This window comes from Camelus ferus, chromosome 2, assembly GCF_009834535.1.
Source record: "Camelus ferus isolate YT-003-E chromosome 2, BCGSAC_Cfer_1.0, whole genome shotgun sequence".
NCBI lineage: Eukaryota > Metazoa > Chordata > Mammalia > Artiodactyla > Camelidae > Camelus > Camelus ferus.
Window position 1 is genome coordinate 30,743,355 of NC_045697.1, and position 25,633 is coordinate 30,768,987.

General features: G+C 41.1%; 1 protein-coding gene across 4 annotated transcripts in view; it reads right to left on the bottom strand.

Moving 5' to 3' along the window:
- Positions 1-25,633, bottom strand: part of ATP8A1 (ATPase phospholipid transporting 8A1) — a 218,494-nt gene that overhangs the window by 98,438 nt on the left and 94,423 nt on the right. For all 4 annotated transcript variants that reach the window (XM_032496806.1, XM_032496817.1, XM_032496809.1 and 1 more), the window contains 5 exons: positions 24,860-24,942; positions 20,510-20,559; positions 16,799-16,868; positions 11,151-11,235; positions 8,770-8,909 (listed from right to left, as the gene is read on the bottom strand). In XM_032496806.1, coding sequence (XP_032352697.1) covers positions 8,770-8,909; positions 11,151-11,235; positions 16,799-16,868; positions 20,510-20,559; positions 24,860-24,942 — 428 coding nt within the window. The remainder of the gene's footprint in view (positions 1-8,769; positions 8,910-11,150; positions 11,236-16,798; positions 16,869-20,509; positions 20,560-24,859; positions 24,943-25,633) is intronic.

Genomic DNA, 25,633 nt, shown 5'->3' on the forward strand with positions numbered 1-25,633 from the left:
CCCCTTTCCAAGAGCACATGTGAGCTTGCCTCCATTCACTCACAAATGTACACGGATCAAGTAGTTCTGGGAAAGATGGAGGGTTGCAGCCATGAGTCTCTTCCTTCCTGGCATTTGCATTTTAGAATCCATCCTTTGGATTCCTCCCTGCCTTGTTTTCTGCCTGTACTCCCTTGCCTTTTGTTGGTATCTGTTTCTCCTGGACCCTGGCAGCCTGGCTGTCATCAAGCCCCAAGTAATTAGCCACAGGGCCAAGAGTGGAGAGCGGTGGTCTTCATGTTTACCTGAAGGGCTTGTCACACACAGATCGGTGGGCCCTATACCCAGCATTTCTCTCTGAGTATGTCTGAGGGGAAGCCTGGAAATGTGCACTGGTGACTCCTGGTTTGAGGACCTAACTGCTTGACTTGAGTAAGGATGACAAACCTTTCCTGTAAAGGGACAGGTGGTAAATATTTCAGGGTTTGAGGGTGGTACACTCTCTGCTGCAATTACTCAGGTCTGTTGTTGCAGCATGCAAATAGCCAAAGACAATCTGTAAACAAATGGACGGAGCTGTGTTCCAATAAAACTTCATTTACAAAAGTAGGTGGTGGGTGACTGCGGTTCTTGTGCTGGTGTCTGCAGACACCTGAGGCAGAATACTTCTGAGCAGCCTGTCCCTGCACCGGGCTCCATCCTGACTGATTACCCTTGATATTTCCTTGGTCAACTCCTGCCCTTCTTTCTTAGCCTGGCCTTTGGTCCTCTGGTCCTAGTTCTCTCTCCCATCCCAAATTACAGACAAAGCCTCTTAATTGTAATACAGGACTACCCCCCAGAGAGAAACACTGGCCTCCCCAAATAATCGCATTACTGTATGCTATATCCTATCTTAAAAGTAAGCACAAAATTTTCTGTGAGTACAAAAGATAAACACAGGAAGTAAGTATTTTCTTAGTCTGGGTGGCTCAAAAAAAACCCCATCCAACATGAGTTAACATTTGACCTTAAATCCTAAATGAAGAATTAAGAGTTAGCGAAGCACTCGGGAGAGGTGGGGAGGGATGGGGGAAGAAATTCCAAACAGAGGAAATCACATGTGCAAAGACAGAGGTATGTGAAAGCATATTGTGTTTGAGAAGTTGCCATTTAGTCAATATGGAACCAATAAAATGAAGCGCGGTGTGCGGTGATTTAAACACTACTAATTTAATAGGGTTGTTCTGAGGATGAAATTGGATCAGTCATCCCAAACTTTGAGTAGTAAGCTGGGAAACTGATGAGCCCGGAGAAGCCAGCAGGGAATGGAAATTGAAAGGACTGTTTCACGTTGAGTATTCCAAAGGCAAAGGGCATCTGGGGAAGAATCTTAGAAGGGGAGCGACAGGATCAGATATACGTTGCAGAAAGTTGACTGGTGGCTGACTGGGGGTGGACTGGAAGGAATGGAGGGTGCAAGAGCAGCCAAGAGGCTGCGGCAGCCATCACCCTCTTTAGCTTTAGAATATGCTGGCCCTGGTGGCCCCGGGATTCTCAGGGTCATTCCACAGCGCTGGCTGTCATAGGCTGCCGGACTCCCCTCTGTTCCGCCTTCCACTGGCATCTTCACTCTTGTGCTTCTCAGCATCTGTTTGTCCACAACCCGGGGGTTTGATTTAGAAGGAGAGAATCTCGTACCTCTTCCTGTTCAGTTTAAGCCAGGTTAGAGCACACTAAGATCAGAGCACCAAATCTGGAATGGCTCACTGGCCTGCTTCTGGAGAAACCACGCAACCCGTTAATTTTCCCAAGGCCAAGAAATATGCTTTAACTTGGTTAGTTTTCGAACCACAGAAATCACATTTGAACTCTCACACAGCCAAAGGCTTGCCAGATAAGGTCAGAATTCATACACCCAGCTGAAAAGAATCAGGATTCGAGAGGCAGTTGGGTGTAGCCTGCAAAAACAACACATCCATCTTATCTGAGTCAGAAGACAGCAATACCCAGGGTGGGAGTCTACGGCAAAGCATTTGTAATAAGGGATCTATCCGCCAGGAAGGAGAAGCATGTGATCAGAGATCCAAGGGCACATTAAGCACTTTCAACAAGACCCAAAAGGGTGCACCAAGGCTGCCTCGTTCCCTAAGCAGACAGGTCCTGCACATGCGATGCCGCCCAACCCCAAGTGCAGATCTCATGATTACTCAACTACACACGCAGTTACATTTTATTTCTCAAGTCGCCAACATTTTGCATACATTCCTGCTTTCTTCTAAACCATGCTGGCAGAATAACATATGGATTATTAACTCGGGATTTGGAATTAAGACAGAACTGGGATTTGAATCCCTGCTGCGCCAATGACTGAATCTGATCCTTCAGCAAAAAACTTAACTTACCTAAGAATTTCTACATCAGCAAGATAAGGCTATTAATCTGGATGTAGTAAGGTAGGAAAAAAACGTTGAGTACCTACCCAAGACATAGGTACTGTCCAGATTTTTTTGTATGACACATTTGCTTTGCAAGTATTAATAAATTATATACATTGAAAAATGCAAAAACAAATTGTAAAAAGGGTGAGATAAAACAGAGGTAGAAACTGAAGTTATATCATTTTCTTGCTCACTCCAGCAGTTCATTTTGTGTACCTCACTTTTGAGGCCCTTGAACTAAACTATCACTAACTGCTCAGGGTAGGGAGCAGAGGACTTGGAGCTTAGTAAAAATGCTCAAAAAGTGGCAGGTCTTCTCAGTAGAGAAGCTGACAGACTGCAAATGTTCTTAAAGCAAACAGTAAAACAGGAAACTACTGGAATTTGAAAACCACGAAATCACCAGTACATCATGTAAATTTTCATCTAGTACATTTCAGTTTTTAGTACAAATGAAAAGTGATATTGGCAGCTACTAAGAATAGAAATGGGTAGTTTTATCTGAAAAAGCGTTCAGTTCTAATACAGAAGTGACTGTGCATTTGGCAGTCATAAATGTTCAAGAAAGTCCTGTTTTTCATTAAGTTTTATATTTCTCTAGGAATTCTCTAGACCGCTCGCTGCCACATGTTGTGAAGGGTGCTGGACCGCTGTTAGTCACACCGAGCATGATGGTTGATCTATATTATGCCACATCCAGGAAGTCTTTAAAAAATCCCGGAAATGAAGGAATCAGAAATAAGGTTAAAAAATAAAGATCACTACCTCACTGTCCTATCTCAGTGCCTGTCACAGGCCCAGGGCACTAGGCCATGTCGGGAATGGCATTTTCCCAGGTACCAGTTCACTGCCTTACCTCCCAGCACTGAAGCGAAGATGGGTTTTCCCAGCCTCCTCCCCTGCTGCATCCCCAGAGCCCACTGCAGAGCCTGACAGGTGCTCAGGCCAACGCTGTTGAATCTTTCCAGCCCAGTGCTTCTCACAGTCAAATGTTAAATCATGTGCAAGAAAGGGTTTTAAAATGACTGAGTCTAAATTTCTGACGAATGCCTTTTTAAAAATCATTAGCTATTTTTTGTAACACATCCTTAAAGTAATCCTCAGTGACACGTATCTGAAATCGATGTCCACAAGGTACAGAGAGCATGACTCATATGGGTGACAGCAGGCAGGCTTCGTTAAGCCAGCGCTGCACAAATTCAGCCTCTGAATAAATCATCTGATTGATTGATTCATTTATTCATTGAGTATGTTTTCAGCGATTAACACAGGCCACGCGGGCAGGCCTTGGAGACTTAGAAGAGCGTATGATGAAAACGGTCCCTGCTCTCAGGAAGCTTCAGTCCAGCGGAGGGTATATGTTAGCTGTGAATTACAAAATGTGTATACATGAAACATAACAAAAGGGATATAAAGGAGAGCCAGATGCTGCCAAAATTACAGCTTTCTGATTGTTCTTAAGCTCAAACGTGATCCTCTCTGACCTGTAATTTATTAAAAAAATTTTTTTAATAGATAAAAGTATTGGGTAAGTTTTCATTTTTTAAAAAGCACATTTTGCAATCTATGCCTCATAATAAGAAGAGAAGAACAATTTTATCACCAGGGAAATACTGCTTTGATCACTGCCCAATCTAGACAGGTACCATATCTCTCTATATTCTGTAATGCTCAAGATAATTTGCTTTTATTAACATCAGAAGTGATTAAAAGGTAATTTATGCAATGCTAAAGACATAATTGTGTTTTCCTATTGAGGCAAATAAATATAAAAATTTTTCAAAAGCTCTATTTACCAGGAAGGCATACCTTTATATTTCACACCATGGTTTAATTATAAAATCTTCCCTGATAAGTAAGATCAGAGCCCTCTGCACCACTAATTTACAAAGGAACCCAGCGGCAAAAAAATTTGTGTCTTAAAAATAAATAGAAAGTGGCAGATCAAAGAAGGTGAGAAATTTCAGAGAAACTACTGCTAATGAAGGATAAAGCTTCATACTTATTCTGTTACTTATTTGCAGCTTTTTCCTGCTCAAATACAAATCAATAAATTCTTAATTTAAAAAATAAACCTCATATTTAAAAAACATAGATCAACAGTGAAAGCGGTTTCCTTGTCTAAAATTGCAGGTCCAAACACACTGTCTTTCAAAAGAACGAGGTTACAGGTAAGACAGGGCAAGTGTCTTGTCTGTATGGATGAGACAACTGTAACTTCTCTCAAGTGGTGACAAAGAGAGACGAGGAGGTGTCACTGTCCACACAGCCCAAGAGAGGCTACAATTCTCCGTCTCAAAACAGGTCAAGACACCTCAAGTACCTAATGTGATTCTTATTTTAACTTCTGCATTTTAACTACGTGAGCCTTCTCATTCCTGAATGACTTGGGCTTTCTGGTAATAAATGTCACCTTGACCTTTATTTACTAACAGAAAAAAGATGTTTCAGGAACATCCTGACACAACTCATAGCATTAAAATTAATTTTTTTTAAATCTTTAAAGGTTTATTTACCATCTGAATGCAAGTGTTTGGAGCCCACACTGTACCTCCTTGTAGCGGAGATGTTGAAGGTATTTTACAGATGGATGTAAAAGTCCTACCTCCTCTCATTTGACTGTCCCTAGGGATAACCCTATCCGGAGCACTTTTTTCAAACCTTCCGCGTCCTCTCTCCTTCAGTGTGCCCTGGAGGTGAAGGGAGGGCATTCTAGTCTCAGACGTGCTGGGTCAAGCAGCAAAGCACTACACCAAGGGACAGATGTCATTATCTTCTTGGATGTTCTTGGCCTATTTGGGTATTTTTTTCAGCTTAGGCTAGGAGTTACAGCCCCCAGAGGAACAGGGCTTTACCTAAATTTCCAAAACTGAATGACTTGTTTGAACAAACACTGGAGGGATAAGACAGAGAGTAGGGTTTAAAAGTACAGCCTTAATCGTATTATAAAATGTTCACTTATTTTATAACATATTAAGAATATATTATTTTCAGAAAAAGCTCTACAAATCTTTCACATCTTGAATGTCTCTAATGTAGTGCTACTGTTAACATGTCAATGGCACTTTGCATCATTAATTCAAATATGTGTCCAGAAATACCTTGTATGTGACCACAAGGATGTTCGGAACTTTCGTTGAAAGGGGAGGGAAGATATCTATACTAATTTTGAGAAGCATGTTTTCCAAAAATTTCACACACAGGTGGAATATTGTCTAGTTTTTCAAATTGCTCCGTGGAGCCCCAGGGTCCTCAGAGGTTCCTCATGGACCATGAGAGGGCAAGGCAGGGTTGGAGGGGAGAGTCCAGTAGGGGCTTCTCCCTACCCTTCCACTGTTAACCAGAGCAGCTCTGCTTTTTTATATTTTCTATATATATATATATAGAAAAAATATTTAGGCAATATTAAGTTTGGAAAATGGGTTTTACTCTGAAAACCTCTCTCACAGTCTGAGTCACTATCTTACACGGTTAAGACCAACAGCTATATAAAAATAGATCCCAATCACATAAGAAACAGATTATGTAATAAACAACGCTCACTTAGCGTGGTCAAGAAAGAAGGCAAAATGGATAAGCCCAGGACTATGACAGCAGAATTTAAAGCCAGGGTGACACACCTGCAGAATCTGCGCTCTGACACGTTGACACCTGCCTCACTAGGATGCGTGAGAACCGTCAGCCCCAACTCCTCCTGCACACTAACCCCAGCTGATCTCAACAAAGAGTGGAAGCTCAGACCAAGGGGGAAGAGATCTCACACTGGCTCCAGACATATTAAAACCCTACAGTCCTTAAATGATCAGGGTTGGGAAGATCTTTTTCAGAAAAGCAGCTTTTAGTTGCGGAGACCCCCTCCTTGTCACTGTGCCTTATTCTTTTTCTTTAAAGAGGTCCCTTCTCTCTAACTGGTAAAATGGTATTTTGAGGCTCCTTTCAAAAGCTACCACCTCTCCAAAGCTTCCTTCGGACCAAGTTTGCGGGTCACTCCTCCGGGTTTCCTGCAGGAGCTGGTTCAGACCACGAGACTCAGAGGGCCACGGCCAAGTGTTCCTTACTAGGTTGTGCATCGCTGATATCTCGCATCTATTAACCACCTAGTGAAAGCTAATTAAGTTAATAACTGGAAGAAGCTATAGTTTCAGAAGTAGGGATGGACACAGAAAAACCAGACGTTATTTGGAACAAGCTGGCTGAACAGGGGAACCAATCTCTTCACTTTCCTGATTTTTCAATAAAAGAGAGCATGGCTTATCACAAAGTGCAGAGGAATTAGCTACAAATTCTGTTTTCCATTTATTTTAGGTAAAGAGGCAGTTGTAAGGGAGGCTTCTGTATCTGTAAACTAAAAATATACATATACATGTAATGGATTTCCCCAGGCAATTTAAATTTCAGTGCGACTCACGATCGCCATCTGCTGATGAAAGGATGAACATCTGTTTTAGTTAAGAGACAGACGTCAAAATTAGTTACAGGTATCACACGCACGTACACACACCAACTGCTAAACTTATAAAATCGAACCTATAAACTCTAGGATAGTCAGTAAAAATGTTTGGTACGTTAAACATTCAACTCTGGGAGCTGCTATAGTGCGCTTCAAGTAGAAACAAAATTTAATGGTTAGAATCCATTTTAAAATATTTTTATTGTCAGCTATTATACATTAATTCTATCATTGCCACAGGGTAAATGCTAGAATTAATATTCTATTATTATTATATTCAGGCTGTGTATGAAAGGAGACAGGAGAAAAAGAGTCATTCTCTAACAGGGAAATTTTTGTTTTAGACTTCTCAAAAATGTAGGAAAAGCCAAAGATTAAAAATCAGTACCATCGGAGCTTCAGAACAACATGTAACTTTGGTTGGAGATTCTGAGAGAGATTATGATCATGGCCTCATAAATAAAATGTCATTTTATTTTACCACACAGTACCCCCAAGGCATAATCATATATACGTTATGTTAGAAAAGAGAGAAATTCAGTGAGCTGACTGTGCACATTTCAAATTGCTGGTGGCGGGGGCGGGGGCGGGGTGGTTATCAAGCTGGAAGGTTCCACCCACGCTATGCCAAGCCTTCTGAGCAATCAGCAGGATGCAAAAATAAGTTCACATGTAAGGGAGGGATGAGAAACACACCAGCCTCTAAAGTGATCTCAGTCTACTGAGGAGACAGGAGCACAGGGTCTATGGTCACATGTGGCAACTGCACTGCAGAGAAAAGCCCCTACAGCCGGAGGAGGTACCACATGGTGGGGAGGCATGTGGGGAGAGGACAGAGGACAAAGCCCAGGGGGGCAGCAGTGGTGCGGCTAGCACTCACAACAGGAAGCACCCAGAAGGACACCGAGAGAGAGAGGAAGAAGGGAAAACACAGCAGCCTTTACTCCCTGAAGGCAAGATCAAGTACGCTGCAGCTCACAGGCAAGCCTGATTCTCTGTCTTAAAGGCACGAGGAGAGTTGAAGGAATTATATAACTAGGAAGTCATTTAATGGAAAATTAAAGGTTAGAATAAACACACCTGAGTGGCTAACAGCGTGAACTCTGGAGCCAGAGGGAGAACTTTGGCTCACCCTCTTATGAGCTGAGCCATCTCAGCCAAATTACTCAACCTCTCTGGTGCCTTGGTTTCTTCATCTGTACGGTTGGGATGATTAACAGTACTTACCTCAAAAGGATGCTGTGAAGATTAAATTGGTTAATAGACTCAAAGGTGCAAACAGCATCTGGCACACGGTAAGTACAATGTAAAAATGTTTGCTCCTCTTGATTCAGGAAGCAAGATTTCTCGCTGCTTGTGCAGCATCAGTCATAGGGTATCCATCACTTTTTGGCGGAAGAGCCTTGGTTTCTTTATCAGTAAAATGAGGATATTTATATTTGTGGCAGAAATAATGTATCTAAGTGAACAATGACTGGCCAGGTATAAGCCCTGGATTGTCCACTTATATATTCTTTATTATGGGCTACAGAGTAACACAAGCTGTGTACCTCTCATATTGTTTTGTATGACATATTATACACCTTTATTGCTATAAGTACGCATGCATGCTTGTGTGTGGGGACGGGGCACGCCTATCCTCAACGATGCAGAGGCAGTGGAAGACGCTGATAAGGACACTGCTAGACTAGCCCAACTTTGATCTGTTACTGCAATGAGACTGAAGACCTATACGGAGTAATTCCAGAGACTTTCCAGCAAAAATTTTAACCAGTATTAAGATTTTTCAATGCTTAGATTGGAGGAGATTCAACAGTTTGTAGCGTGTCAAGATATTTTGATTTTTATTTTACTGGCTTGTGAGTTCAGAATGAAGTTCTCTGGGAACCAACTTTCTGTAGGGGCCAGTCTTCCACGTACCTTTTCGATTAACTCGTAGCTCTCTTCCAGTTTCAGCAGCCTGTTCTGCACAGATGTGGACGCGCGCTGGTAGACTGCTCGCCACTCCTGAAAGTCGCTCTCTGAAATCTCAGCCACGGCGAAACACAGAGTTCTCAACCCTGGAAAAAGGGGGCACACGTGCCCCCCACAACATTAAGTTCAGGCTTTATTCAGAAGTCTGACACTTCTATTTTCATTTAACAAAGTCTCATTTTGAAAACGCTAATTCAATTTAAGCCTAGAGAAACTTTTCTCAAATCCTATCTTATCAGGTTACTTCTTTGCTTGAAATCTTTCAACCGTTCCCCAGGATGAAATCCAAACCCCAAAGTCTGGCTCAAGTCACCACACAGCAACTGCTTTCAACCTCATCCTCTGCCATTCACTTCTCACAGAAGGGTCTTTGCACAAACTGGTCACCTTTTCTCCATTCCACCCTCTCCTGCTCCCCCTCTGCTGGCTGCCTCGCATCTACTTTAAGACTCAGTTCTTCAGATCATCTGTTTGAAGCATCCTCTTCTCACCCAGACCCTACAGGCGAAGTCCTCAACACTGCCAAGGTGGGAATGACCATGTTTCATATTGTTTTTTCCTGTGATCTCTCATATTAGCTTGAAGATCCTGGAGGGCAGGGTCCCTGAGTTCTTCATACCTGTAACTCCAGTACTGAGCACAGTGACTGGCTCTTAATAGTGGCTTCACAGATGCTTGTGAAGGAAGAGAGGAAGTCCAGTGGGGTCTACCGGGAGAGCCACCTTCCTCTTACTGGGATATGTGGTTGCATTTATTACTGCACTTTTACTACTGTGAATTTATGGTAAAAAGAGTCTAAAGAATTGAGGGATAGTAACAAAAAAGACATCCATGAGAAACACCCTGGGAAAACCATCCAAACTGATGTTAGAAGTGACCTGCTTCCAGGGCTCAGTGCCTGTCGGTTTTATAACTCACTTGTAGGCTGCCCTCTGCCAGACAAAAGTTGATGGGCTGGAAACAAGGGTGAGGCAAGAGCGCTGGCCAGCCATGATAAACACAGTTAACTAAGTTTCCAAGAGGACGATGTCCTCGCTCAAGGTCCCACAGCCCTCAGGATAACTGGCTGCTAGTGACCTGGGACCAGGTCAGAAAAGGGGGCGAAGAACACAGGACATAAAGGGCCAGAGAACTCCACCTTCCAGGAAAGGAGTAGGGTTGTCTCCTGCCAGATCACTGCGAGTAGAGCTTAAATCTCTGGGGCCTTATCAGGACATGTTTTCCTCTTCTGGAAACTTGGCTGGAGACTCGCTCTGGAGTAGACATGGAGTACACGTGCCGATCCACCTCAGGCCAGAGAGAACGGGGTGGAGGCGGAGGCCCAGCCCAGTGGGATCTGTCTGGGAACTGAAGCATCTTTATCATCACAACCAGAGAGGAGGACTGGGCTCCCCTCATTCTCCTCTGCCTCAAAAAAAGGAACCTGTGCTGTTTGCTGGGGAGGCAGCGGTACCTGCCAAGTCCAGGCGGAGTCACGCCTCACCTGCGTCTGAATTCTGTAAACACGGGGTCTCCGTGCTCTTTCATTTTGGGAGGAGAAATGGAAGAAGGCTCTTCATGTCCCCGCTTTTCAAAGCCTAGTGCTTTTAAAAAAACATTCCTATCTTTTTGCAGCTTGGATTAAGAGGGAAAGGATTTGATCAGAGGTCAGGTGTGGTGCCTCCGGCAACTGTTCGGCAGAAGCAGAAAGAGTGAAAACTTAGGTGGGAGGTTCCGATACAGCACTGGCCACTTTTGTTCAGTTTGGAGACAAGGCTGTAAATTCCTGTAGTAACTACCCTAACGTGTAACAACCCTCACTTCCTTTCATCCCATCCAGATCAACTCCCTAGACTGTATTTCAGTGGGACGGAGACCACGCATGTTTACCATGGGTTCTCAGGCCTCACACAGAACCTGGCATGTGGTAGGGGCTTAACAAAAGATCTTGAGCTGAAACTAAGTCGAATAATGATCTTAACAGTTATAGAGGTTTATTTATTTCTTCTCCTCTTACTCAGATTAGAATATCCAGTTATTTGACTCATGTTTCTTTCTTTCTACATTGCTTGAGATATTAAATATTTAAATAGTATCCATTCTAAAAAGCAAATCTATGGGCTCTACACCCCCAAAACGTGGGGACCATGTGTCTCAAGATTTTAATACAGGGAAACAAAATAAAAACAATGGGTGGGAACAGCATGTAACAGGATCTAAATTATCAACATTTATTGTTAAATCTTACTTTAGGGAACTCTAAGTAAAATAATAATGATCCTGTAAGATATTAGTAGCATATGATTTCTTTTTATTCTAATCATGCTTTAATGCCATATTAAACTCACCTTCTGTAGCAAACTGCTCTAAATGTTTTAGGGTAATTTCTTTGTATTTTGAAGTCTCTGCCAGTCGGTCATAAATCACAGTGTCCTGGAAAACAAACAGAAGGTATAATACACTTAAACGAAGCATTCTGAGTCTAATAAAATTGATGTTGGCAACATTATTAGCAGCAAATGAGTATTTAAAAAAAAATCACTTTTAGCATTAGTGTGAAAGCACAAAATATTTTTCCCTAATAACAGTTTCCCTTACGACACTAAGCAATAAGGTTCTAGTCTTGTATTTTCATCTTTCTCCTTTCAGAATAAATTTGAAGTTACTCCACTAATACTCTGTCAATACCTCACTTAGCTCTGATGTGCTGTAAGATTACTCCTGACCCCCGAAGATTCTGCAGGACCCTGCAGTGTTCAGAGGTGTCACGAGGAGACATGGTGCAGCACTCAAACCGTATGGGAAATGCTGGGCTGAACAAAGTTAAAGAGCTCGCCTTGCTGCAATACTTCTCAGAGCCTTCAAAATGCTCACGTGCACGGAGGCTCTGAGGGACAGCGTGCTATGTGCCCCACACTCACTCACTACTGGAGCTTTCAGGGGTTGGGGCAGCTTGGCGGGACTGATGCTAACAAAATAACAAGCTCTGAGCAAACACAGCTCCAAATCCACAGAGTGGCCTGGTGGGCAGAGCGGAGAGCATCTTGCACCAAGCACAGCCTTACAGTTGAATATTTCTGACTGTGTCATTTTAGCTTCAAGACTCAATTTACTTAGTCTGTAAAATTAAATGACTGGATTATCTTTCAAGTCCCTTTCAGCTTTAACTTTACGCATCACGGTGCTTCTCTAGTTGCTGCCCCTTTATAAACTGCCTGTTGTTCCTTTGGCTGTTCTGTGGCTCCAGTTTAATGTTTTAAGAATTTTAGCATTTGGCCTTCATGGTTTTATTAGAGCAGGAAAAAATAAATCATTTACCTGCAATTACTTCCTCAGTGGTATTACCCATTTTGGGGTCCCCAGTCTGGGCTGAGATTTGGAAGCAGACAAATGGAGTATGATTTAGAACCCTTGAGAGAAAAAGAACTTTGTGACCTCAGAACAGATGGAATATTCCAGGCCCCAATTATGAATTTCTTTTCATTTTTCAGTGGTGGAATGGGAAGGGGGGGCAAAGCAAAAGGAAATGATAATTTCCCCTCATGGTTCCTTTCTGAGAATGAAAGGTGTAACTTACAAACTATTTTTTTCCGGAGGCTAATGAAATTTTCAATGAAGTTAAAACAGGCCCTTTTAAAACTAACAAAATCTTAAAAAAAAAATTAAAGTCACAAAAACAAAAGTGGTAAGTAATAAGGCTAGGGAGATTAAATTCAGCAGTTTGGTTAAGCATTCTAGTGGAAGAAGTCTGATGCTCAGACTAGAGGAATTCTCAACCTCTGTAGTATTGCCAAAAGCAGGGGACAGAAAACACCTCCTGCCTGAATTGTATAGTATGTTTTCAAAATGACAAGCACAACTGGCCATGCTCACGTGTGAAAAATACATGCATATAGATACCTTCCCACTCGAAGTAACTTTCATTTATTCAGAGGACTACATCAAGTATTTGGTACATTGTTAGAAACCAAAAAAGCTTTCTTCATAGGAACTAAAGCATACGTAACCCCTAGGATGAGGCCCAGAACCTACTGAGTCTTCCTTTATGGAAAATCCTAAGAGTGTTTACTGATGCAGTGTCTCAGCCCTCAGCAAGATAAAAGTGGAAAATCTTGGTTGGGTGATGCTGCTGGAGGGGCATGGCACAGTCAGATCACAGCCACCTACGTGAAGAGCCTAGAGCTTCATGATCAAGATTTGTATTCAGTAAGTTTTCATTCAAAACTTTTGTTTCCCTGCTCATCCTTCAGTCAGAAGTCCCAGTGCTGCTCTGTCTCACCTACAGTGCCTTGCTCATGGCAGGTGTTCAAAAATACGTGTTAAATGAATAAAACACTTGATGTCGTTCTCAGTCACCCCCAAATTTCACTTGTATGGAACACCACATTATACAACACAGCCAAATAGAAAAGAACTATACGATGAAAAGCAAGGTCATAATGATAAGGGGGCAAGGAGGAAAAAAAACGTCTTACATAGTTACTGATTTAAGCACTGCCATTGATACTGACATTATGTAGATAATCTTGCTATAAATTAGCCAGTTAACCATCAAGGAATCTGACCTTATCAGGTTAAACATCAAGTTGAGACTGACCTGCCCATGAAGCTGGGGACTCTGCGAACTGGAATGCTTGCTAAAGACATTAAACACAACTATGTTTAAATATAGACAAACATTTCCTGTGTTTCTGTGTGCCATTCAGAATTATCTGTACTTTTGTCTCTGATACGGTGGGGAACCGCTAGAAATAACTAATTTCAGATGTGGTCTTTTTTGCATATGGCACAGAATTTTATTTAGGAAGCACTTAATTTGAAATTTTCAGTCACTCTAACAGTCCCTGAAGCATTAAGTATATTAGTCAAGTTTCTAATTTCTCCTCTGGAATATAAATAGCAGAGTAGGATTATTTTCTTGAATACATTAAATTTTTACTTGTGTAAATGTAACTTTTCCTAAATTGGCTATTATGGCAGACATAAGTTGTGTATTGTGTACTTTTTTTTTCCCATATAAAAATTGACAAAGCAAGACAACCCCATTGCTGAAAATCTGGAAAAAAGCTAGAAAAATAAGTCTTCTATAAACATATACAAACACACACACAGCCACCAGCTCTGTGTATGGACTTTCTAGACGAACTCTTCAGTACCTTCTTCCAATCCACCAACTCCACCCCAAGCCATTCAACTCCATCTAGAGCTTATTTCATTTGCTGATTTTTTTCTCCTTAAATTTATTATGATTCCTAATTTATCTTATGTGTACCCCATTCCCACCTCTCCTCAATTTCTGTTTGATTAAACACAAATGTAGTTTCTTTATCTCGAGCTCTGATCGTCCTCTGTCAGAACAGTCTACACAGATGACCTCATCCGGGGCGAGTCCACGCTCCAGTTGTTTGTGGGCTGCTTGCTTCCCTCTTTGGCATGAGATGTCCTCATGTGTCTGCAAGTTTTAAGCCTGCCCTCTCCCCTCTGCATGCATTCCAGATCAATCTAGTGGTTTTATGTACCCACCCCTGCCCCCCCCAGCACCACTCAGCAGGGGCTAGCGTGAGTTTTCTCAGCTCTTGCCTGGACAAGGAAGCTCACTACTGTCTGAGATTTTAAAGATGGGAGGCTGGCTCCCATCTGCATTTTACAGAAAGCACTATTTGTGCCCACTGTCCCACAGCAACCAAACTGCAGACATTGCTCCCCGATTCCAAACCCAGGGCCTGGGACACCTACCAGTCTCAGATCAAGACTTCAGTTCAGTGTACCCCTTTGACTTGCTACTTTATACTGCCTGTTTTATCTTTATACTGCATCCATTGCTACCAGGATTTCGGAATAGAGGAGATACATTAAAGTATGAACACATCATGCTACCTTAACTGGAAAGTATTCTTGACAACTTCTTAGCTGACTTTCATCACTAAGGTATTCTGTTACACTTGTCACTGCTGATTATTTACTCTGCCAAGGAATCAACAGACTCCTCAGACACTCCTCTAAATCTCAGTTCCCTTCCTGGATCCCCTACTTTTCACATGTAGCCCTCCTCTCTTTTCATGCAATAGTTTCTTAGTATGAGAGCTCATCAATCCCTTGCTTTTACTTTCCAGCTATACTTTTAACTCCTAAATCTGTATCATCCTCCCATATTTCTTCCCCTGTGAAATTCAGGCATCTCTGCCTTATGGCCCAGATGCAGCTCCCAATCCTTTGTCTTAGTAAGTGGTATCAATTAGTCTATTCGGTTACCAAAAAGAAATCTGATAATAATCCTAGATCATCTTTTCTCTCATCACCCACATGTAATCCATTACAAAGTCCTAAATCTCTGTCCTCTTGATCCTCTCTGCAATTGTCTTTGTTGATAAGATTTCGATCCTTATCAATTTTTGTCTGGACTGTAGTCAACAGCTTCAACTGGTAACTCTCTGTGTCTCTCTTCTACTGTAAATCATCTCCTAAATGGCATGAGAATGATCCACAAAGAAAGTACAAGTTCTTGAGCACGAAGAGCTCATGACTTAACTCACACCCATCTTTCCAATCTCACATTTTGTTATTTCCTGCCAAACAACATGTAGTTCTCAAATGTATCTTGCTGATTTATATGTTTATGCCTTTTTAGTGTTCAATCACATATCACTGCTAATTTGGGAGTGGAGGGAAACAATGCAATAAGTAAGTTAATGTACACAAACCATCTCTGTGATTATTCAAAAAGGAAGCTCAACGTTTTTATTTTTTATTCAATGCTTTAACTCTTCAAAGTGTCTAGCCAGATTACTCAAAACTAAGAAAAGAGGATGTGAATTGGGTGTAGTAAACTGGAAACAAATCAACCATTTAAAGTGGAAGGTCTAAAGGCTCTCTTTAACCCGTTATTGCTGGATGTTATCACTGGGATGGGAAAGATCTTCCAATATACCTTAATATTATATCCTAATCTTCTCTTTATAAATATTTCCTTGACTAGTCCTAAGCTCCTGACAGGTCTTCGTGTTCTTCCTAACACCAAAATTCAGTTCAAAGTCTGGTAGATAAAATGCACACAACAAATGTTAGGTGTTTGAATCAACAAGGGAAGGAATTCTAAAACTAAAGTCACTGAGATATCATGAAATAATTCTACCCAAATGCTTTAAAATCAAGGCATTCAAAAATTGCATTTCAATGCTTTAAAACCAAGGCACTGAAAAACATTCTCAACAGGAGTTTAACTAATAAGCTTGGGTTTCTTAATAAGTTTTGTTTTCAGGTTCCATGTAATAAAGCAAGGTTGCTGGTTCTATTTAAAATTGGAACGTTCCAAGTTGGTAAGTTACCTGACTAGTCTAAACAGACCAAGTACATGGAGAGTATAGTTCAGAAGGAAAATTCTAATTTCAAAAACAAAAAAAGGTCCTGGTCAGTAGATTTTTTAATTTTTTAATTTTTCCATGAATGTAAACATATTTTAACTAGAAAAATTTAGTTAGAATGACAAATTACTATTTGTATCAATATAACCAGCCGATACCCCCAAGCCAACCAAAGTTAGAAATTGTTACAATTAAAACAAGGCAAGACAAATAGTAATCACCACATGAAGACACTGCAGCAATTGTGATCCAATTTTCTTTCCATTTCTATGGTGTTTAAAAAATCAGATTCAAACTGATAGAGATTGCTACATTTCTAATATAATTTAAAAACCACTTTTTGTATTTACTTGTCTTCTAATGTATTTATAAAATATAAACCTCAAATATTATGTATCAGAAATTGAATTATATAAGTAACCTCGGCCAAACTTTTTCAAAGCACCAAATTTGCCCAGAAGGAATTCCGCATTTCACCAGAAGAGGCTGCACACTATACTATAAAACACCACCGAAAGTGGATGTCAGCAACTTCAGGCTTAACATCTGTGTTGCATTTCCACAGCAGAACACTTCACATATACATTATAAACCACCATAAATCAAAACTGTAAAAGACAAAAATAACAACTTACGGCTCCCTTGCAGTAAAGTCGTAACTTCCCGGATGGAGTGCGAACAATCACTGACATTCTTTTTCTAGCACTGAAAGAAAGAGGGTTTCCAGGATGTGTCATCGCACTGAGAACATGCATCTGTGTGTTTGTCATGCCTCACATACTTTCATACTCACAGTGAAAAAATAAATTTGGCCAAATTATGAGGTTGATCCTTCCATATACATCTAACCATCCCTTGGGTGTACCGCTGGGTACCCTGAAAGTTACGTTATGCTTTTTAAGGCACGAGGGTACCACTGGCTGCCCTAGAGGAATAATTTACAAAATAGCTCCCTAGAAACCTGCAAGAGTTAATACCCACCAGGGTAGAGGACAGTTCCGGTTCAATGTTTTCAGATTTAAAAAATATTTAAGCCAGTATCTGTTACAATGAATTGCATGTTACAGCTTTTATTAAAAACAGAAATGATAACCCATTTTTTAAAAAGTACACACCCAATCACACACAATGGCAAACACTAGCATTTTAAAAACCCACATAAGCCTTCACAACTATCATTTTTCAATGATTACTAGTAAACCAGTGGCATCATGTAAAAAAACCTGATTTATATTATAAAACTAAGTTAATGAGCACAAACGTTTTAACATTGTGTTGGCAACACGGACAGATAAAAATCATTAGTCAACGGTACAACATTTCCAGTGCGTTAGCAAAGAGACAGAACAAACTGGTTCGGCACTGCACAGGACAGAATACGGCTCACTTGGGACAAAGTGTGTATACACATTCTCACCAAAAATGAGGGGTACAAAGGACTTCTCAAGTGTCTGTGTCTACCTATGTTACCCTGTAATGTTCTGTTGCTAAAACCCCGAGATGAGTCCAGCACAGCACTTAGACGTGTTGTCCTCACGTACAGTGAGGAGTTCCCTCCAGAGGTACCCAGGAATATTCTGTCCTCTCTTTCTCCATCCCCATTGCATTAGTACCTGTGATCTCCATCCCTGTGCTTTAGGACTACGTTTAATAGGGACCCCTTTGTGGGGACATCTGTGTTTTCTATCTCAGCTCTTCTTGACTCGTGTCTCTCTGCATCCAGCTTTGATGACATGGTCCCAAACTCATCCACTTCCTTGCTCTTTTCTTCTCCTGGCAAAACTCCTAAATCTTGGGTGAACAGGAGTCCTTTCTGTGGTGTACCAGAGTAAGTGGACACTACTAAAGTCACCCAGCCAGAGATTAGTAAATACATGGTCCCAATGTCTCTGGGCGCTCCATTCTGCCTCGTCACCTACATTTCTCTAACTGTCCCACTGTCCCTCTTCCCTGCAAGTCACTCTAGACTCTTCGAATTTTCGCAATTCACCTTAATGAAAGGAAGCCTTCAACAAGAAATCCCCATTCTTTCTGCCCTTAAAACCTGCACATTTACCCACTGTGCACCATCCCCGCTGTCTCTTTTTGGACACCATGGAGGAAATACCCCTTTTCCTAATAGAGACCTTCCTTTCACACGTGCTGTGAACCTTCTCTCACCCTGCTTTCCCAGCCACCCATAAAGGTATGCTGCTCTCCCTGAAGGTGCATCTTCTCCTCCTAGAGTGGACTCTTAGCCGTATTAAAGGACGTTCTCGTCTCTCCCCTAAGAAACTCAGCCTCCGCCACTGAGCACACACATCCCTTTTCAATGCTCTCCTCTCCTTCCAGCTCCGCCTCCCAGAACAATCACCATACACACTGTCTCCACTCACCGCCCCCTCTCCCCCCGGCTCCTCTGTCATCCCCACCTTGCTGCTCTCCTCACCGGGCCACTGACTTTCTACATCCAGCAAATTCCTTCGGCCTCTGTCTTACCTAACCGTGCAGCGGTCTCTGACATGGATGACCACTCTCTCCTGGAAATCATCCTCGTCCTTGGCTTTGTGCTCTTGCCCTTTCTTCATCCTGTTTCTCTAGCCACAGAGCACTCTCTTTTGCCAATTCCTCCTTTTCTAATCAACCTCTAGAAGTCAGAGTTACTTGTAGCTCAGTCTTCAGCCCTTCTTGTTCCCGTTACTCTTTATTTTATATCCAGGAACTCCAACCCACTTTCACGGCACTGACTACCATTTGCAGGCCAGAGACGACTGAACTGTTATTTTCAGCCAGAGGCTTCTCTTTCATGTGTCAGGTCCCATGATCCCGCTGCCTACCTGACCCCTCCACTGTGTATTTCACAGTATCCGAAACTCACCGATGCGAACATCTCATCCTCAGCCTCTATCCTGTCTCCACCGTTTGTGTAAACTGTGCCTCCATCCACCTAGTCACTCATGCCAGAAGCCCTGACCCTTTTCTCCTGCCACATCCAATCCTTCCCAGGGTCTCCCTGACATCCTTCTGAAGGGTATCTGGATTCTGTCAACTTCACTTTGTTTTCACCACCGTCACCCTAGTCTACACCACTAACGTCTTCCACAGAGACTATTTTAATACCACCATTTCCACTTTTCTCACTTGCGCCCTTCAGCCCCCCCCATCACAGCAGCCTGAAAGAGAGGCTAGCTTTGCTTTTTTTCCCTTCCTGGCACTTAATCACTTACATAGTGCTTCTGAATGTGTGTTCATAAACAAATATATCTAAATGTTAACTGATACACTATTAATAATATACTACACACATAATACAAGTAGGCTTAGGAAAAACAGTCACTTTGACCTGAAATTAAAAAGATGGGGGATACACTTTGGGAATACCCTATTACAGTTAATCATCCAACTTCTTATGCATTTCCCTTTGAGCCTTTCTGTGCAGACAAGTAAAAAAAAAAACCAAAAAACAAGGTTTAAACAATAAATTAGACAGATCCCATTACTTTTGATATTAACCACTGGCATGTGGTCACTCCCAACCAAGACTGTGACCAAAGCTGGCACAGAGGAGGAAATGCCTCTGCTCGCCAGTGTACAACCTTGCCTTATGTAGGAGAAAGTTCAAGAAAAGAGGTGGACACTTATTTCCTTGAACAGCAGCATTACTTCCTGGCTGTGGCCTTGAAGATATTTTTAAGTGTCTTCTGAATGATGATGCACTCTTTAAAGACCCTCCTACCTGTAGCTGAGGCCAATTTGCTCCAAGATTGTGGGTTAGTTGGGAAGTTACACAGTCATGTAGGAATAAGAAGCCAGAACCTCAGAGACATCACTGACTATAACGGAAGACCTCTCTTATCTGACCTTAAGAAATAGAGTAGGACAATCTCTGCTTTCTGTTCTTTCTTACTAGATGGGAAGTGGTTTTATACCTAACAGAGAGATAAATATGGTTTCTGAAATCCCCAAGACAATTAGATATTATAATGAGCACATAATTAGGCTGGTGGGTTCCTGACCCTGATTCATCTACATTTCATATATTCTGGGCACCTCTAAGTTTAACAGTGTTTCCAGGTCACTGTCTTGGTCTCACACCCTAAGGTTGTGATGTTATGTTCAAAAATATTTTTATACTGCCTCCAAGGAGTCATGTCTTACAAGACTCTGAAGAGAGTTGCTTATGATTTACTTACAGATATGACAATTAAAACTTGGACTGACCATCTTAATTTAATATTTTGTCTAAATAAATTTAGTTAAATAAAAATAAAGCATACTTTCTATTTATTTCAAAGGCAAAAAAAAAAAAAAAAAAAAAAGAATAGACATTTATATCATACATACAGACCCCAGACCAGATGTCTTACCTGGTGAACTCCAAGACATTGAGTAATTCGTATCTTTCTTCCTGCCCCAGCTATGAAAAAAGGGAAAACGTGATTACATAGACTTGGAACTATCTTTAGCTTCTTGGAAATAAACCCTAGTCATGAAGTATTAATGTAAAAAAAGTCAACACAAACAAACTGCCCCTTCTGAAATACATCGTCTTTAACTGAACTTAATCACTCTCAGGCAAAGATGAAAGACTGGACACACACATTTAATTTTCATCCCCAAAGCCCCACTGAAACTACAAAAAACCCTTAGAAAGAAACTTGCAATGGCAGGAAAATAAGAGACATTAGCACTAAAAATTTGGAAGCTAGAAAATAGGTCAATGAGATAGGCTAACTTAGCAGCTACGAGGAGTTTCGAATGCTATAGCAGTCATGGGAAAAGCTGAGAACCAACCCAATTTATGTCACATAATCCTTAAGGGGCCTAAGGAAGTGGCATACCAGATAGCTCTAGAATTGTGGTAAAGGAGGGGCCTCAACTGGGACGGCTGGGCAAGACTAGAAAAGCAGCTCTGGGCACTGGCTCTCCCTGCGTGCTGGCAGAAGACCAGAGGCTTTGCTCTATAAAGGGTAAAACAGAGGTTCTTCTGTCCAGAAACTGACTGGCACAGTTGAAGACATGGCATTGTGGTTATATTCGTATTATATGCTGGGACCCAATACCCCCGACCTACTCGGTCCCCCACATTCTAGCCACCAGAACTTTCCAGGCAGACATGGGAAGACGGCTCTCTGGGGAACCCAACCAGCCCAAGAAAAGCCCTAAAGGTACTGACAACTAACTACCACCTTCCACATGAATCCCACCAGACCACCCTGCAGTGAAGCCGGATGTTGACAAATACCCTCTTATGCTCAGAACCCCCTGCCTCACCAGCTTTCAAGGTCTTCACTTCTAACCATGAGAAAACCAAAGATTTACAGGTATCCAAGGACAGTGACTAACGTGCAACACAGGAGCCCAAAATACACTCTGGGAAAATAGGTAAGAGCAATTTGGAGGAAAGCGAATTCAAGAAGAAAATGTCCACTTCAGCCTGTGGAGTGTCTGGTTCTGGGTTTCCTGATGGGTACAAGGGTCTGGTGAGCAGGTCCTGGATGCCTCTTCCCTGAGTTTCATCACCACGATGAAGTGGTCTGTTGTGGCTTTGTATGTGGCATTTTCTGTTGTATCATTGGAACTGGATTGCTGTGGCTCCCTGGTTGCGTAAAACTTTCTGCAGTGTTTTATACCCTTGGGAATATTGCTGTACTCGCCAGTATATGCTTTTTAAGGGGACCCATGGAGCAAGTGAAGAAAATGTTTGAAATATTAAAATTGCTCGTAACAGTTGTTCCGTTTTTGTGATTAACATTTATGTCCTATGCTGTTCTTTGGTGACAAAGGAGGAGACTGGCCTTTTGTTCTGCATACTGCAGCTCTTGTCAAAGGTCTGGCACGGTCTGTTATACATCCCACATGCAAGTGATGCAGTAATTAGACTGCTGCTCTTTTCTCCTAAGTGGAGGAGGGGAAACTCTGGAAAAGAACACCTGAAACTTGGTATTTAACCTTTAGCGAAGTATGCTTTCCCAGTACAATAATCACTGCAAAAACAACTACAGTGACAGTTTAAGACCATTTTATATTCTAGTAAAAACTATACGCTTATTTAAACTGTTAAATAGCTTGTAGCTGTTTTTAAAAAAGAAAATATAAAAAAAACTATCATTATTCCTCTCGAAGTAACATAAGTATAACGTGTGAAACAAGAACAGGATGCTACTAAAAAAAGAAATATTGAAAAAACAAAAAAAGCTTCTGGAAACTAAAAATATGATAGCAGAAATGAAAAAAAAAAAAAAAAAAAAACAACCTCAATAGAAGGCTAAGAAGATAAAGCAGAGGAAAATTTCCAAAAAAGCAGAATAAAAAGGCAAAGACATGAAGACTAGGACAGAAAAGTTCAGATTAGCTCAAGTTCTAAAAAGAGAGAGAAGAGGAGAAAGAGGCAAGGAAAATGAGTGGATTCACTCAAGAAAATTTTCCAGAACTGAAGGGTATCAATTTCCAATGGAAAAGGATCCACTCAGTGCTCAGTGCAATGGGCTGAAATACTCCCAGTAAGGTACACAGTCACGAAATTTCAGAACTCCTGGGGCAAAGAAGGTCCCACAACCTTCCAGGGAGAGAGGGGGTGGGGGTAAGTCACAGAAGACTGGACTTGCAATGGCTTCTGACTTCTCAGTGAGGGGTACTGGAAGCCAGGAGATGGAGGAGCAATCAGAATTCGTACGGAAACCGATTTCCACCCTGGAGTTCTACATGCAGCAGGACTACTGATTAAGTATAAATGTTTACACTTGAAAGGACTAAATAAACAAAAATACAAACAAATAGCTTCCCATGCCCCTTTTCTCAAGAAGCCAATAAAGAATGTGTTCCACAAAAACCAGGGTAAACCAAGAACAAGGAAGACATGAGGTTTAGGAAATAGAAGCTCTAACACAGGAGACAGGTAAGGAAAATCCCCCGGGACACAGGAAAGCGATTCCAGCGGGACGCCCATGCGTGAGACACAAGTGTCCACCGGCGCAGCCCCGACCCCTGAGCCAGAGCTGGGTTTCCTGAGGGCTTTCACGACTGTGCCCTCTGCTGCTGTAACACCTTTCCAGTAGGATGACACTGACAGAAAATGTGTTATATCAACACAAAGAGTTTACTAAGAAAGAAGATTTGACTTCCAGGGGAGAGAAAGTCCAAAACCACGAGAAAATCAAAAGGAATTCCAAGTGCCACAGAAGCCAGTCTCTGAACAAAAAAAAATTTTTTTTTTGACCCATGCCAAGGAGAATGGAGGACTTCAAGAGGGATGTCTCAAGGAAAGAACTGCCCACTGGCAGATTATCTGGTGTAACTGTACTGACAAAAGTGCACTAAGAAGATACAGAACAACTAGTAATAGGTAGACAGAAAATTAAGCAATTGGAAAAAAGATAAGAGATTTATCTTTAGGAAATAAACAAAAAAATTACTTTCAGGTGATAATTTTATATTTGGAAACACAATATTAAAAAAAGAAAAATACTGAATACAATAATGTTCTGCTAGGATTATCAGCACAGTCATAATAATATAAACACTAGTAATTTTTTGATGAGATATAATTCATATATAACAAAGTACATAGATCTTAAAATATAGTTCAGTGAAAATGATATAGTTTGACAAAGGTTTACTTGGTGTAACCACCACCCCAGTCAAGACACAGAACATTTCCTTCATCCCATAAATTCCTCTGTGCCCTTTTCTAATCTCCTCCCTGACCCTGAGGCAACCACTATTCTGAACTCTGTCACCACAAACCACTTTTTCCTGATCTTAGGTGCATAGAAATGAAATTAAAGAGTATGCACTCTGTGTCTGGCTTTTTCTTTTGGTGCTCAACAAAATGTTTCTGAAATCTGTCTATGCTGTTGATGGATCAGTATTTCTTTTCTCATTTTTGTTGCCCTGTTTAGATATGCCAGTTGTATGAGTGTGTCACAACTTGTTTGTCCATCCTCTTACGAGATGGACATTCAGTTTGTTTCTAGTTTTTGGCTACTATGAATACAGCTGCTGTGAACATTAAACATCAATCTGTGGACATACGCCTTCATTTCTCCTGGGTAAGTGTGAGTACAACCGCCGGATCAGGTGCGTGTTTACCTGTGCTGGGAAGCTCTAAAAGGTTTTCCAAAGGGGTTGTACCATCCTGCATACCCACTAGCAATACACAGATGCTCCACTTGCTCTGCATTTTTGTTAACATTCGGTGCTGCAATGTTTTTAATTTTACCCTTTTTTGCTGGGTACATAGTGGCATCTCATTAGACTGTAATTTGCATTTCCCTGATGACTAATGATGTTTTTTCATGTGCTCACTAGCCATTTGTATATCTTCTTTTGTGCAATGTTTGTTCAAGTCTTTTCCCCATTTAAAACTCTGGGTCTGAATACTTGTTTAACCGAACAGTGTAATATAATTATAATACTACTGGGAAGGGATGGTGACACCAGAGAAATAACTCCTCATTTAATAAAACAGAATAGAAAGTCAGTAGATAATGTCTAAAATTGAAGAATCAAAACGTACATCAGCCATCACACATTTTTAAAAACTGTGAGATGTGTAAATGCCTGAAGAAACAGCTAAAAGAACAGAATGTGGTTGTTTTGGGAGAACAGAGTAGGGAATCTCTGTTTTATGATGAGCTTTTTGGTAGTATTTTACCTTTGAAGCTATGCATATGTATTGCTTTAATAAAAAAGAGACTGAAAAATAAATAACTTACTGAATCTATAATCACTGAGTCAGGTGTCCTTCCAGTGAAGACAAAATTCAGTTGCTTGGCTGCTCTGACCAAGGCTCCTTCATCTGTTTTAGGAACAGAAAAGTAAGCAAATAGATGGTGAAAAAAAATTATCTCCAAAACAAAAGAAATATGTTACTGCAATACAGAATTTTCTGCTTAATTTTAACAAGAATTAGAGTTCTTTTCATTCTGGCCCCTGTTATTGAAGTCTGTTTGTTTTTAAATTATATGACAATGCCAAAGGAGTGAGTAAAATGATCTTACAAATCTGAGACATGTACAGACACCAGAGTCAGATTTCTGAAGACTGGGTCTCATTGTTAGACATACACATCTCAGAAGGAGAATTTAAATGTAACCCTTGGTCCAGCGTATTCTCTAGAGAACTTTTCTCAAAATGAATAATGCATAAAAAATGAGGAAATCCTACATTTGCAACAACATGGATAGACCATGTGGGCATGATGCTAAGTGAAATAAGTCAGACAGAGAAAGAAAAATACTGCATGATCTCACTTATATATGGAATTTAAAAAAGAAAAGAAAAGAAAGAAAGAGACCCAAACTCACAGAAAAAGGGAGCAGATGTGGTTATTAAGGGTGGAGGGAGGGGGAAGGAGGAATTGGAGCACAGTGAAAGGCACAAATTCCCAGTTATAGAATAAAAAAAGTACTAGGGAACACAGTTATGTATGTCAATTATTTAAATAAAACTGGAAAAAAATGAATGAGACAAAATGGCCCTGTTTCACC